The 15,320-nt window shown below is 45.7% G+C and overlaps 1 protein-coding gene and 1 non-coding gene across 2 annotated transcripts; both read right to left on the bottom strand.

Moving 5' to 3' along the window:
* Positions 1-2,874: 2,874 nt before the first annotated feature.
* Positions 2,875-12,351, bottom strand: LOC120913077 (60S ribosomal protein L36a). The gene is made up of 5 exons (XM_040322769.1): positions 12,107-12,351; positions 7,435-7,540; positions 5,953-6,020; positions 3,060-3,182; positions 2,875-2,943 (listed from the first exon to the last, which is right to left on the bottom strand). Exons 1-5 carry the CDS (start codon positions 12,107-12,109, stop codon positions 2,923-2,925), a joined length of 321 nt encoding a protein of 106 aa, XP_040178703.1. The 5' UTR covers positions 12,110-12,351; the 3' UTR covers positions 2,875-2,922.
* On the bottom strand, positions 5,055-5,188 carry LOC120914819. The gene has a single exon (XR_005743825.1). It is a non-coding gene; the product is annotated as a small nucleolar RNA SNORA3/SNORA45 family (small nucleolar RNA).
* Positions 12,352-15,320: the final 2,969 nt, after the last annotated feature.

Below are 15,320 nucleotides of genomic sequence, written 5' to 3'. Positions count from 1 at the left end.
TTAAAGCGACGCAGTGCCAAATTGTAAAAACCCCTTGGGTCATTTAGCAGCATATTGGTCCGGTCCTTAAGTGGCTAAACCACAGTGTTTTATTACAGGTTTGATCTTACAACTGTATTTTTTTTCTATTCAGATTTATAGATCTAAAAACTGCATTTATGGTTGTGTATGGAATGTATTTCACACTGGAAGCATTTGAAATGTCAAGGTTTGCACACATACGGCATGCATATGTACTCTATTGACCTGCTCAGGGCTAACATTTCAATTAAGGTGTAGTTCACTTGATTACATACTATTGAGGTATGTTGTCTCCTAACAGCCACCCATGTGCTAGCAGTGAAGAGCCGCATGCACCTTAGCAATAAGGCTAGCAGTGAAGAGCCGCATGCACCTTAGCAATAATGAGGCTACACAGCAAGAGCCACCAGCATCCTAGACTTGAAGTGGCACCCACACCCTAGAATAAGACTCAACAGCAAGAGCCGCCTGCACCCCAGCAACAAGGAAGCTAGATGTCAAAGGCCACCTGCTTCCTAGAAATAAGCTGGAGGTCAAGAGCCACCCAAACCTTAGCAATGAGGAAAGTAGATGTCAAGAGCTGTCTGGACACCAACTTTACTAGGGTGCAAGTAGTTCTTGCCACCTAAAGTTGGTGTGCAGGCAGCTCTTGACATCTAGTTGCCTCAGTGGCTCTTGACCTCTAGCTTCATTACTAATAGGTGCAGGTAGCTCTTGCCACCTGATGAGGAAGGAAGATGTTAAGAACCACCTGCACCTTAGCAATGAGGAACTAAGCAAGAGTCGCCTGCACCCTAGGAATGAAGAACAGAAGTGCCAACTGTGCCCTAGGAACAATGAAAGCTAGATGGCAATAGTGCCCCAATGACACCACATTTACCTTGCATTTTTGTTTATGAGACGGGTGCTAGCAGGACTCTATCCTAGCAAGCAACAGGGCACATTTGCACTACACACACGCAAACTTTACATGCAATTTTTCATGGAGAAAGAAAAAAAGCTGTACACGGCCAGGGAAGGCAGCTTTGATCAGAGGCTTCAAACAAGTTTTACAATCTAGAACCAGTGTCAAACACAAGGCCTGTGGCTCTCCAGGGCCTTTCCCCCACCCAGAACATAGGCACACTATTCTTTCAGCTCTCGCCCCCCACTGTCCCTTGAAAACCGCAGCCTTCTGTATTTACAAGGACCATCCCCCATTTTAGTGGCTCACACACAGATCCCTGCCTGCCCTCATGGTGTGGACAAAGGAGGTGCTGTGTAGAATGGGGCATCACATGGCAAGCTGTACCGTAATCCCCATCCTTGCCCGGGTGCACATACTCGGAACAATCATCGCCCTGCAAGTGAGACAGAGGTGGAACCACCTACACTGCCAGGAGATGTTGGTGCACAGGTCAGAGGAGCCAAGGTGGGAGATGTGGACATCTTGTAAGGGGCCTTTCACACGGGCGGATCAGTAATGATCTGCTCCGTGTGTCCGCAAAAGCTCAGCGGGGGGGGGGGGATCCTCCGTTGATCCCTGCTGAGCTGGCAGCTGACAGGGGTGGTCCCCGCACACTGTGCAGGGACCGCCCTGTCTTTCCTCCGCTCTCCCCTATGGGGATCGGATGAACATGAACCGTATATGTCTGTTCATCTGATCCAGCAGACGGAAGAAATAGGATTTTCTTCTGTCTGCAAATGCTGATCTTTGCGGAGGCGGACAATTATGGGCGTCAGCGGATGGTCATCCGCTGACACCCGTAATCACATAGGGACCCACATGTCCCGTTTTCATCTGCAACGGACGGATATAAAGTCCGTACGCGTGAAAGGGCCCTAAGAGCTGCACACAGCACACCCCCTCGTATTTTTCTGCCCCGCCCATTGTTTGATGCAGTTCAGCAGAAGGTGGCTCAGGGTCGAGAGACAACCCCCCCGATGGAGAAAAATTTATATATATATATATATATATATATAATCTGGATACACCCAGCCCTTTGAGGGCAACCATAATGCGGTCCGAGTTGGACAACCTGGCCTTTCAAACCAGGGTAACCTGGCACCTCAGGAGTGCCTTGACAACATAATTGAGCAAAAAAGAAAAATTGTACACAAGTAAATCAGGCAGGTTTGCCTTTTAGATACACAAAGCCACAGGTCATTATGTACCATTATGACATTCTAGACACTGGCATCCTAACCACCAATGACAGTTGATAAGGAAGTCTGTCACCTCCACAGCATCCTTGTTTGACCCCCCTCTGCCCCTTAGCACTGGGGCGACGCTAGACTGATTGATAGAAATTGAGGGAGAAGAGAAACATTGGAATACTAGTCACTACCACTGTGCAAAAGTGTATTGGAAGAATAATTCACCTCCAACTATGGGTGTCCTATGTGTGGATGTTGCTGCATAATGTAAAGCTATTAGAATCATTTATATTTTAAAGGGGCGCCTCAACAGGGCCCCACCATCATTTTAAAGAGGCGCCTCAACAGGGCCCCACCACATACCTGGCACAGGGGTTCCTGCATGACTCAGAAATGTTGCACTTTTCTTGTGATCATGCAATAAACTACCCGTTTGGGCGCCACTTTGTGCCGATCCTTGGTGCGCTGGCAAATATCCACTTTGACTTGAACCAGTATCCAGCTGGTTGTTGCTACAGCACCTTCATTTTGAGAGCTCATCCAGAAATGTGTGCGATGGGAATATGAAACATAATTTTAAAGGGGCACCTCGATTTAAAAAAAAATAAATAAGTTGATAAACCCCACTCTAGATCATTTTAATTTTGAAGGAGAATAAAAAACTCAGTTTAAGTTTCTGGCATTTTGATTAATCAGAATAAAAGACAAACACCTTAGTATTGAATTTTGAATATTTTATTTCATTTTCAAAAGTAAAGCGGCAGCTTAGAACTGGATGACTTGTCCCTGTGGAAGAGAAAATAAAATCAATTAAGATGTGGACCAAAAAAAAAAAAAAAAAGTTTCATCTCCACTTTAAGATTTTGAACTACACAAACATCTAACATCGGGCAAACGCTCACCTTTCTCTTCTTGTCTCCTCCAAGCTCAAAGTGCTTACATCTCTTGATGGCCAACATCCGCTTTGATCGGCAGTTGGAGTCGACACACTCCAGCCTCAGTACAATCTTCTTGGTGGTCTTGGCCTACAGAGTCACAAAAAAAAGACATTCTATAAGAACTTCAACCCAATAAAAAAAACTTTGAATTACAGACTCGGATACCATAAAGTAGTGTTCCCAACCTGGTCCTCAAGTACCCACAACAGGCCATGATTGCGGGTTTTCCTTCATCTCACACATGTGCATATATATATATAATCAGTCAATGGCTGGGTATTTAGCCATTTTATCCAACAGAAATTGTCGAAACATGGCCTGTTGGTACTCGAAAACCCGGAATGTACAGCAGGGGTATCCAAACTTTCTAAACAAAGGGCCAGTTTCCAATTTACAAGTGGAGGAGGATGAGGTTTCTTCCAATATAATGCAATAGATTCTTGCGTAAAATAAGGTTGTATAAATTATATTGGAAGAAACCTCCTCCTCCTACACTTATATAATGAAAAACAATTGATTAATAATCTTCAACTGTATAGAGATACTTATAGGAATAGGGGGGGTTGCCCTAGTAAGTATGATTACCATATTTATCGGCGTATATCGCGCACTATTTTCCCCTTAAAATAAGGGGAAAACCGTGGGTGCGCGATATACGCCGATAGCCGCTTCCCGCGCTCAGTTTGAAATCCTGCGCCGACATATACCGAGTGCAGTACACTCGGGTACATTCGGCCAGGCTTCGCTCGTGCATAAACGTCACAGAGCGTGAGAGCGAGCCGAGCCTTGCCGAATGTACCCGAGTGTACTGCACTCGGTATGTCGGCGGAGGCGTTCGAACTGAGCACGGGAACTCGACGTGAGGCGCGCGCTGGAGAAGCCGGGAGGACACCATCAAGGCCGCAGACGGACACCGGACGATGGGAAGACGCCAAAACTGTAAGTAATAAAATCATATAACTTTTTTTTACAGGAATTTCGGGGGCAACATTAGGGGTGCGCGGCATAACGCGATAATCGGTATGTTTGGGCAAAGTGGTTGGATAAGCCATATACAGCATCTAACAGAGGGAGGATAATAGCGATCATCATAATATTTTTTTTGCAGGGTGATGGGACTGTTATTTTACTAATACATTTCAGATTTAATGTATTGTGTTGCGTTTAAGAAAAAAAAAAACATTTTACTGTCTCCAGGATTTATGGGGACAGCAGACTGTGGCCACAGGGAGTAGAAAATCAGTGGGAGGAATTGCATGCACCCCATCGTTGTCACCCCGGCGGGCAGTCTGTGGGGGCAAATTGTGTGCATCTTTCATTGACATCAGTGGATGGGGGAGGGGAATTATGCCCTGTTTGTATGCAGATGAAATAGTGCCCCAAAGGTCAGATAAATGCAAGTAAAGGGCCGCATTTGCCCCCTCCTTGGCCAGTTTGGAGACCACTGCCATACAGTGTAGAGGAATGACAAGAGATGTGGAATGTAAAGCAAATACACAATTGTTATCCAGCTCCTCCTACAGCACTATATGGCTTGGAGATATCAGAAGTGTAAAGACTCCCTCCATATTCCACCCCCTGCTAAAGGGTAGCCAAAATATTACATCCAAAAGTTTAATCTGCTAGTGTTTTGCCTTCTCTGGTTCCTGTCATTTCCCCATCAAACTTTCATTTTTTTTAACTTTACTTTTCCATTACGTCCCTTACTTGTGTAATGCGATTTAAAAACTTCCCTGTGGACAATTTACAATATGTTATATTTTGCTGCTTAAACAAAAATGGCAAAATAATTTATATATATATATATATATATATATATATATATATATATATATATATATATATATATAGAGAGGGAATGTTCCTGTACATCGGACACCACAGCAGTTACAAGCAGAACTCTTTTCATGCATCATTTCCCCCCCCCCATACAGAACACAGAAGAGCAGGGCGGTGGGCGGATGTCGCTGTACCGTTGACTGGTTGAGCCACAATGAAGACCCAACCAGAGAATAAAGATCAGCAATTACTCTTCGAAAACTTTAGCACACCAAAGCCACTGGGAGTGCAGAGGTGTGACTCTAAGTCTCGGTTACACGCCTTATACCCTTCATCCCAGGGATTTCATCATTGGGTCCCTATACAATGCAGGAAGATCAAGAATGGTGGGAGGAGCCAGCAGGGGGCTGTACATAGACTGCGGATTACATCACAGCTCCCAGACCTCAGTACTCCTCTCCAGAGACCCTTCTAATGCACATGTGAGAAGCTCACAGTGTGCAGTGAATTTAGAGAAAGCCGTTTCAGTCCAGGAGAGGAACCAGTACAACTGTGCAAGACTGAAGGGAAGGCCGGAGTTCCATTTTTAAAATGCTAGGTGCCTTAGGTATGTTTGAAGTCCAGCAGCTCTCCTATATCATGACATCAGGCTGTAGTTTTACTGTCTATTTCCTGTAAAGTGTTACTAAACCCAGGAGCCCACCCTCACCATGGCTGCTCTCCCACTGGACCCCTGCCCCTCTCCCACAGGAGCCCACCCTCTGGCCACAGCCGCTTGCCCCCACCACAAGAGCCCCCCTCAGGACATGGAAATGCAATTTTAATAAACTGCTAAATACCTTTTCTAATAAGTATATAGCAGTCTTACAACTATCAGTGTCTGTTTAAAGCTTTTAAGAAATTCATTCTCTGACTGTCCTATGAGGTTGCATGACCCCTGACCCTCTGTCTGGACAGTGCTGATCACATGCACTCCTGGAGTCCGATAATAACCCCCCCCTGTGCTCCATGGATCAGGACGCGCCCAGCTACAATACATCTATTGATCCCGATCGATGAGGTTTAGCTGTGAACTGACCTTTTTACGGAAGATTGGCTTGGTCTGCCCACCATAACCGCTCTGCTTACGGTCGTAGCGCCTCTTTCCTGTGGAGAACGGGAGGAAAACGGTTACAAATTTTAATCACAAGGAGACAGACTATTGAAAAATAAATGTTGGCAACAGCAGCCAGTCCCATTCATATCTACTGGGATCAGTGGCAGGACAAGGTCAACCAGTGCCCAGGGCAGATTCCAAATTGCACCGCCAAAAATACACGCAGCATTAGATGCTTTAATAACCTCCTGCACTGATGTCATTAGTACACATTAGTAACCATCAGCACAAGTGCCAGAGCACGCATTAATAACCCCCAGCATTGATGTCAGTTGATGCATTAAAGCGGGGCTCTACCCAAAAGGGCAAAGCTCTGCTTGGTTGCTCCCCCTGCCACATTTGGCAACTTTTGTGGTTTGACAGGTACCTGTCCCCACAGTGAAATCCCCAGAAGTTCAGCCCCCCTCCTCCCACTGTCGCCAAGCCATTCAGAAAGAGCAATGTGCTTTATGCATTCTCAGTAGGGAACTGGCTATGAAGCTGCAAGGCTTTACTGCTGGTTTCTCTTAGTCAGGATGGTGGCACCAGCACCCGAGTGCCGATTGAAAAGTTGGCTGGGGTGTCAACAGTGCAGGATCGATGAACAGGCAAGTTTCCCCAATATTAAAAGTCAGCAGCTGCAGTAACTCTAGACCTCATTTTTTTGGTGGGAGGCTGAAGTTGCTCTGTAACAACCCCCCCTGCACAGGCATCAGTGCACACAACCACCTCCAGCATCCACGTCAGTATTATTAACCTCCTCCCCCACTTCACTGGCATTAAAATGTAACCACTACCATGACCACAAACATATAAAGGGTAGTCAAGAAAGGAAGGGTAACCCCTGGAAGTCGCATATCTATGGTGTTCTACTGCAACAAATGGAGTGGCAACCTCAGCCTGGAGGCCAACCAGTTTAACTCTTCCCACTGGAGTTCAGTCATGGGGGATCCAAGCTTGGGGGGGGTTTCTGGGGGCAGAGTGAAACTGGTCAAGCTGCTGGAGGGAGGACAGCAGAATCCCCCCCCTCCAGAAGCCATGCACTGTTCTAAAAATGACAGGAGCAAAAGCAGTGGCACTTTTATCATTCAGTTAGGTGGAAAACAGAGTTTTATCGGCCATTAGCTTCCCCCTTTTCCACACAAGTGTCTGAACCCAGGCCTTCTGCCCATCCCCGACTGGGATGCAGCAGCTGCACTGCCGCCAATTAGACAGCCATGAAGGTGTGCGACTCTAAACTCCATGTTTGTTTTGGGGGGCCACACACACCTGGGTGAAGACAGCCCTTCTGATAAGAAAGCCCCATGTGGACCGAAGCCCCATGTGGACCGAAGCCCCATGTGGACCGAAGCCCCATGTGGACCGAAGCCCCAGTCTTGTTTCCAAGAACATAATGCATAAAACTTCTATAGCAGACATGCTTACCCTGGGCGTAGAGGGAGTCCTTCCCCTTCTTGTACTGGGTCACCTTATGAGGCTGATGCTTCCCACATTTCTTGCAGTAAGTTCTGCGCGTTTTCGGGACGTTCACCTGTAAAACAAAAAAAGAGGAGATGTTAAAGAAGAACACGCGGCAGATGCAAGACAATGCAGCTCTAATCATGAATACACCAAGGCCCCTATCTTGAACAAAAAACCCACACCCCAAAATGATTTTCCTATTCAAAAAGGTAAAAGATCAGGGGGTCTTTTTGACCCCCATCAATATCTGTCATGTTCACTGCAAGTAATGTTTACATTCCTTATAAGGAATTAAAAAACATGAAGTTAAATTGAGAGGGAGAGAAAAGAGTGTTCATGCAAGTATTTTTTTTATAAAACACATTTGAAAGACCACTGTGCAAATACAATGTGACAAAATAATGCCACGATTGCCATTTTATTCTCTAGGGTCTCTGCTAAAAAATAAAATCGATATCACATTTGAGAGTTCTGAATAATTTTCTAGCAAAAAAATAAAATAAAATGCTTACATGATTATAGGAGGTGGCAAAATTGGCCTGTATGGAGGATAAAAACGGCCTCTCGTATGGACCAGGCATTACTGCCAACCACATGCTACTGCAGTGCGCCAATTACTGGTTGACAGTGCCTCGAAAAAGTATTCATACCCCTTAAAATTCACGAAATGGGACTTTAAATGAAGCATGTGCAGGGATCGGATTACAATGGATAGGGGGAAAATAATAAATCTGGAATAAGTTAGTTATTAATTTCAAAACTTTCAAATAATGCACCGTCAATGACTATATTGCATTATTAAAGAAATTTGGTAAACATACTTGACAGAAAAAAACTGGGGTATTTAATACAGAAAAAAGTTTTTTTGGGGCTATAAATAAAATGCCTTTTTAGACAAACGAATACAGGTGAAACAAACATTTCTAACCAGGTTCATCCTTACCACCCAAACAGCAAGCCAAGTTCAACAGTCTAACTCTGCATGCTAAAAGCAGAGGATTAGTTGCACGCATTTGCAAATACATGTTTTAGCCTAGGTTCACACTGCTGCGAATTCAAAAGCGCGGTAAAATGCGCAATTTCGCCACGATTTAATGTAAATCGCGGCCCGAAATCGCAAATAGTACAGGAATTACTTTTTGAAATCGCAGATGCGGCGTCACACTGATTAGGACAGTACCATTGCAGACAATTGCTGGCAAATGCCAGCGATTTGAGATGCGATTTGACATGTCAAATCGCATCTCAAATCGTACCCAGTGTGAACCAGGGCAAAAGCTGCAAAGCCGTCGCCAAGGCTCCCTGCGATTCTGCAGTCCTAACTAAACCTTTTAGGTCTCCTCAATGGAGGCATGTACAAACTGATGGGTAGATGGAGGACAGGTGACTGGGGGGGGGGGGTGTCCCCGCCTGCACCTATGCCTGGTAAGAAATAAAAAGCTGCAGCAATGGCACAACTCACATGCTTCCATCCCTCATAATTTTGGAAAAAGGGGGGGGGGGGTTAAATTTGGGACTTTAAATGAGGTGGTTTGTACATGCCTCCATTGAGGAGACCTAAAAGGTTTAGTTAGGACTGCAGAATCGCAGGGAGCCTTGGCGACGGCTTTGCAGATTAAAACATGTATTTGCAAATGCGTGCAACTAATCCTCTGCTTTTAACATAGTTAGACTGTTGCACTTGGCTTGCTGTTTGGGTGGCAAGGAAGAACCCGTTAGAAATGTTTGTTTCACCTATATTACAGTTTGTCTAAAAAGGCATTTTATTTATAGCCCCCCCAAAAAAAAAAACTCTGTATTAAACACCCGAGTTTTTTTCTGTCAAGTATATAGGTTTACCAAATTTCTTTAATAATGCAATATAGTCATGGACGGTGCATTATTTGAAAGTTTTGAAATTAATAACTTATTCCAGATTTATTATTTCCCCCTATCCATTGTAATCTGATCCCTGCACATGCTTCATTTAAAGTCCCTCTCTCTCTCTCTAATCCTTGAAATTCACACTTTGTCACGTTACAACCAAAAACAGAAATGTATTTTATTGGGATTTTGATATAGAACACAAAGTGTCACATAATTGTGAAAAGTGTGTGGGTGCGCGCATTTGTATTCAGCCCCTTTACTCCAATAAACCCCCCCCCCCCCCCCCAACTAAAATCTATTGCAGGGATCCTCAAACTACGGCCCTCCAGCTGTCGCGGAACTACACATCCCATGAGGCATTGTAAAACAGACATGACTACGCTTGATGGGAATTGTAGTTCCTGAACTGGAGGGTCGTAGTTTAAAGACTCATGGTGTAGAACAGGGATATGCAATTAGCGGACCTCCAGCTGTTGCAAAACTACAAGTACCATCATGCCTCTGGGTGTCATGCTTGTGGCTGTCAGAGTCTTCCTTAGCCTCATGGGACTTGTAGTTCTACACCAGGGGTAAGCAATTAGCGGACCTCCAGCTGTTGCAGAACTACAAGTCCCATGAGGCATAGCAAGACTGACAGCCACAAGCATGATACCCAGAGGCATGATGGGACTTGTAGTTTTGCAACAGCTGGAGGTCCGCTAATTGCATTTCCCTGCTCTACACCATGGGTCTTTAAACTACGACCCTCCAGTTCAGGAACTACAATTCCCATCATGCCTCTGGGTGTCATGCTTGTGGCTGTCAGTCTTGCTATGCCTCATGGGACTTGTAGTTCTGCAACAGCTGGAGGTCCGCTAATTGCTTACCCCTGGTGTAGAGGAACCAATTGCCTTCAGAAGTCACCTAATTAGTAAATAGTCCACCCGTGTTTAATTGAATCTCAGTAAATATACAGCTGTTCTGTGAAGCCCTCAGAGGTTTGTTAGAGAACCTTAGTGAACAAACATCATGAAGGCCAAGGAACACACCAGACAGGTCAGGGATAAAGTTGTGGAGACGTATAAAGCAGGGTTAGGTTATAATAGAATCTCCCAAGCATTGAAGATCTCACTGAGCTTCTGTTCAATCCATCATCGGAAAACGGAAAGAGCATGGCTTTTTTTTCCAGGGGGAACTCAGTTCCACCACCTCTGGCTCAGACCCTTTGGTGCCTGCTCACCACAATCACGTGTAAACACAGAAGTCTGGTTTCTGTGTTTACAAGTGACAGCTCTGCACTCTGTAACCCCCTGAACTCTACACTCTGCATGTAATGCAATTCTGGTATTTAATGCCCCTTTAAGACCCTTCTACTGTTTGTGAAATCTGAACGGGGTCGTGGTTGAGTTCCTGCACCTATTTTCTGAGAAAAAAAAGCTCTGGGAAAGAGTATGGCACAACCGCAAACCTACCAAGACGTGGCCGTCCACCTAAACTGACCGGGCCAGGAGAGCATTCATCAGAGAAGCAGCCAAGAGGTCCATGGTGACTCTGGAGGAGCTGCAGAGATCCACAGCTCAGGTGGGAGAATCTGTCCACAGGACAACTATTAGTGGTCTCTCCACAAATCTGCCCTTTATGGAAGAGTGACAAGAAGAAAGACATTGGGGAAAGAAAGACACAAGAAGTCCTGGTTGCAGTTTGTGAGAAGCCATGTGGGGGAGGGGACACAGCAAACATGTGGAAGAAGGGGCTCTGGTCACATGACACCAAAAGTAAATTTTGGCTGCTATGTGTGGGGAAAACTAACACTGTACATCACCCTGAACACACCATCCCCACCGTGAAACATGGTGGTGGCAGCATCATGTGGTGGGGATGCTTTTCTTCAGCAGGGACAGGGAAGCTGGTCAGAGTTGATGGGAAGACGGATGGAGACAAATACAGGACAATCTTAGAAGAAAACCTGTGTCTGCAAAAGACTTGACAGGGGGGGGGGGGGCGACAACGACCCTAAAGTACAGCCAGAGCTACAATGGAATGGTTTGGATCAAAGCCTATTCATGTGTTAGAATGGCCCAGTCACAGTCCAGACCTAAATCCCATTGAGAATCTGTGGCAAGACTTGAAAATTGCTGATCACAGACGCTCTCCATCCAATCTGACAGAACTTGAGATATTTTACAAAGAAGAAGAATGGAGGAGAAATGTCCCTCTCTAGATGTGCAAAGCTGGTAGAGACATCCCCAAAAAGACTTGTAGAGAAAGGGGGTTCTACAAAAGTATTGACTTCCGGGGGGGCGCCATACAAATGCACCCCCCACACTTTTCACATAAGAGAAATGCTATGCAGGCATCATTTTAGACCGGAAGTGGCTGCAGCAGCTTTAAATCTGTTCCGACAGCCTACCTAATAATATTATTATTATTACTGCCCTACACCCAGCTAGGCCCGAACACCCCCCCATATAGAGTACAGAGGAAGCCACCCGCCCTATGCAGGAAGGCCCCGGCCCTATGCAGGAAGGCCCCGGCCCTATGCAGGAAGGCCCCGGCCCTATGCAGGAAGGCCCCGGCCCTATGCAGGAAGGCCCCGGGCCTCTCAGATACAGAGAGCCGCAGACCGGGCCTCCCCCACCGAACATCCATCCATGGAGGACCCGATCCGTGGCACATCCCTCACCACACACACCCAACCAGGGATAAACCATCACTAAACCCCGAGAGACCGGGCCCAGGACGGAGGATGGAAGCGGATTCAGATCAGGAGACACAGCCAGACAGGACTCACCATCTCGGCCCGCCGCGCAAGAGAAGGACCGGAAGAAGGAAGTGAGGCGAGATGTGCACTATCGATGACCAGCGAGTTTATACAGGGATAGAGCGTAGCGCCACGCCCTCTTCTCCTCTCTATGGTCGATTGACTACGCACGGCGAGTGAGAGGGGACGCACGTTCTGTCGTAAGTTCCAACTCGTCAAATTCGCTCGCGCACGCGCAGAACTCTCGCTTGACGAGTTGGAACTTGTGACAGAACATCATTGTCTGACGCGCTCGCACAGCGAGTGAGAGTGACGCATGCGTGTTGACGTCCCCGCTGCGTCCCCCCACACAGCAGCGTTGCTACGGGTTACAGAAGCCAGAAGAAAATGGTCATAAAATCATTCAAAACTGTCATAAAATCATTAAACTGCCATGATGTATTAGAAAATCAAATATATAATAAAATATAACCGAGCCGATAAGAGGTGTCGGCTGTCACAAGAGAATACAAAATGAATGAGACACGTTTTAACCACTTAGTGATACGCTACGCCGCCGTATCTTACCTGGCGGAATTTCGAATCCACAGCGATTTCGCGCCGTAAGATACGGCGGCGTAGTGTTTTTCTGGCGGCGTATTTGAAATTGGGCGGGTAGGGGGGGCGTGATTCATTTAAATGAAGCGCGTCCCCGCGTCGCTTGAACTGCGCATGCTCCGTTTTGAAATTTCCTGCCGTGCTTTGCGTGAAATGACGTCGCACCGACGTGATTTTTTGAACGTCGACGTGAGTTACGTCCTTTCCTATTCATGGACGACTTACGCAAAAAAAAAAAAAAAATTTAAAATTCGACGCGGGAACGACGGCCATACTTTAACATGGCAAGCCTAAAGATAGGCCAAGAAATAGCAGCTTTAACTATACGCCGGGAAAAGCCGACTAGCGACGACGTAAGAGAATGCGATGGCCGCGCGTACCTTTGTGAATCGCCGTAAAAAGCTAATTAGCATACCCGACGCGGAAAACGACGCAAACTCCACCCAGCGGGCGCCAAAGTATTACACCTACGATCCGAAGGCGTACGAAGCCGTACGCCTGTCGGATCGAAGCCAGAAGCCGTCGTATCTTGGTTTGAGGATTCAAACTAAAGATACGACGCAGCAAATTTGAAAGTCCGCCGGCGTATCAGTAGATACAGCGGCGTACTTCTTCTGTGAATCTGGCCCATCATTTTTATGTAAGAAAATTACTCAGAACCCCCAAACCTTATATATGTTTTTTTAGCAGACACCTTATGGAATAAAACAGCGGTCATTGCAACTTTTTATCTCGCAATTAATTTTCCAAACGCTTTTTTTTTTGCAAAAAATGGCGCTAAAATTCAGTATTTAAAAATCTCCATAGGCGATGCTTAGATTATAATTTTTTTTTTTTTACAGGTTACCAGTAATCAGTGCATTTTTATAGCACTGATCGCTGTATCAATGACAATGGTCCCAAAATAGCGTCAAAAGTGTCCGATGTGTCCACCATAATGTCGCAGTCACGATAAAAATCGCTGATCGCCACCATTACTAGTAAAAAAATAATAATAAAAAATGCCATAAAACTATCCCCTATTTTGTAAACGCTACAACTTCTGCGCAAACCAATCAATAAACGCTTATTGCAATTTCTTTTTTTACCAAAAATAGGTAGAAGAATACGTATCGGCCTAAACTGAGGGGAAAATTATTTTTTTTATATATATTTTTGGGGGATATTTATTATAGCAAAAAGTAAAAAATATAGAATTTTTTTCAAAATTGTCGCTCTATTTTTGTTTATAGCGCAAAAAAAATAAAAACCGCAGAGGTGATCAAATACCACCAAAAGAAAGCTCTATTTGTGGGGGAAAAAAGCACTTCAATTTTGTTTGGGAGCCACGCCGCACGACCGCGCAATTGTCAGTTAAAGCGACGCAGTGCCGAATCGCAAAAAAAGTGCTCTGGTCATTGGCCAGCCAAATGCTCCGGGGCTGAAGTGGTTAAAAAAAAAACAAGGCGCCATTGCCTGTAACAACCAGTCAGCTTCCATCTTTTTTTTTTTTTCTCACATGGCTTAGAAAATTAAACATTAAAAGTCAATTTAGATTTAAGACCCCATTCACATCTAGGCGTTTTTACGCCTGTAGCGCTACGCCTCTGCCGCCAGAGGGCTGGAAATACATGTCCCTCTATGGAGATGGTTCACATCTCCACGCCGAACGCCGGACGCCTGTCGCCTGCGGCGTGAAAAAAGGTCCCGGACCTTTTTTTCAGGCGTCTTCGAGCGTTCGGCTAGGAGATGGCAATCATCTCCATAGAGGGGGTCATCTTGGGACACATCTAGGCGGACAATACCCGCGTTTTGTCGCCGCAAATCGCGGTACAAAACGCTGCTATTTTTACCGCGATTTGCGGCGACAAAACGCCGCGATTTCGTCCGTCTAGATGTGAATGCAGCCTAAATGTTAATTTTCTAAGCCGTGTGAAGAAAAGAACATTTTTGTCGGGGGTCTTGCAATGCCTCACCGCTGGAGGGGCGGAGCTTGCTGGAGGGCCGATCCCCATCACACAGACAGGGGCCACCACCTTCGCACAGGCAGTAGGTTGCTCAGGCGGGGATGTAGCCGCCTCCCATTATTATATATATATATTACTATTATTTTTATCATTATATTATGTATATTTTGGTATTTCTATCCATCCAGTTCTGAGATTTACGCAGCTCCGCCATGTAGCACACAGAGTCCCATCACACAGACAGGGGCCACTACTTTAGAGTCTCATTTACACAGACAGTAGGCGTTCAAGAGAGCTATATATATATATATATATATATAATAAAATAATAATAGGAGATGGCGGTTTTCCTCCCATGTGAATGAGCCTCTAACCCCAGGGGGGTAGACAAGCTCGGCCCTACATCTGCGGTGAAACTACAAGTCCCATGAGGCATTGCATGACCTCGCCCATCACAGGCATGACTCCTAGAGGCAGAGGCATGATGGGATTTGTAGTCTCAGCACAGCTGGAGGGCCAAGGTTGCTCCCCCCTGCTCTAAGGTAGGGACAGTCCCCTGATTGAGGACACTGTCCCCGGACCAAGTCTGTCTCTGGTTTTGTCCCCAGATTGGATTTCTTTATTTTTTTATAATTCAAATTTTTATTGAGTGGTATACAGCAGATACAATAACATGGTAACTTCGCCAAAACATATAGGCC

This window comes from Rana temporaria, chromosome 9 (genome assembly GCF_905171775.1).
Source record: "Rana temporaria chromosome 9, aRanTem1.1, whole genome shotgun sequence".
Taxonomy (NCBI): domain Eukaryota; kingdom Metazoa; phylum Chordata; class Amphibia; order Anura; family Ranidae; genus Rana; species Rana temporaria.
Note: the sequence above shows the minus strand (reverse complement) of the source record. Positions and strands in the feature narration are given on the sequence as shown.

Bases quoted from the DNA above. Each gene is read 5' to 3' on its own strand.
- LOC120913077 (XM_040322769.1), bottom strand. The intron at 6,021-7,434 runs GTAAGCATGTCT...CGTTCTCCACAG, and splicing joins GGACTCCCTCTACGCCCAGG to GAAAGAGGCGCTACGACCGT. The intron at 2,944-3,059 runs GTGAGCGTTTGC...TCTCTTCCACAG, and splicing joins GAGGAGACAAGAAGAGAAAG to GGACAAGTCATCCAGTTCTA.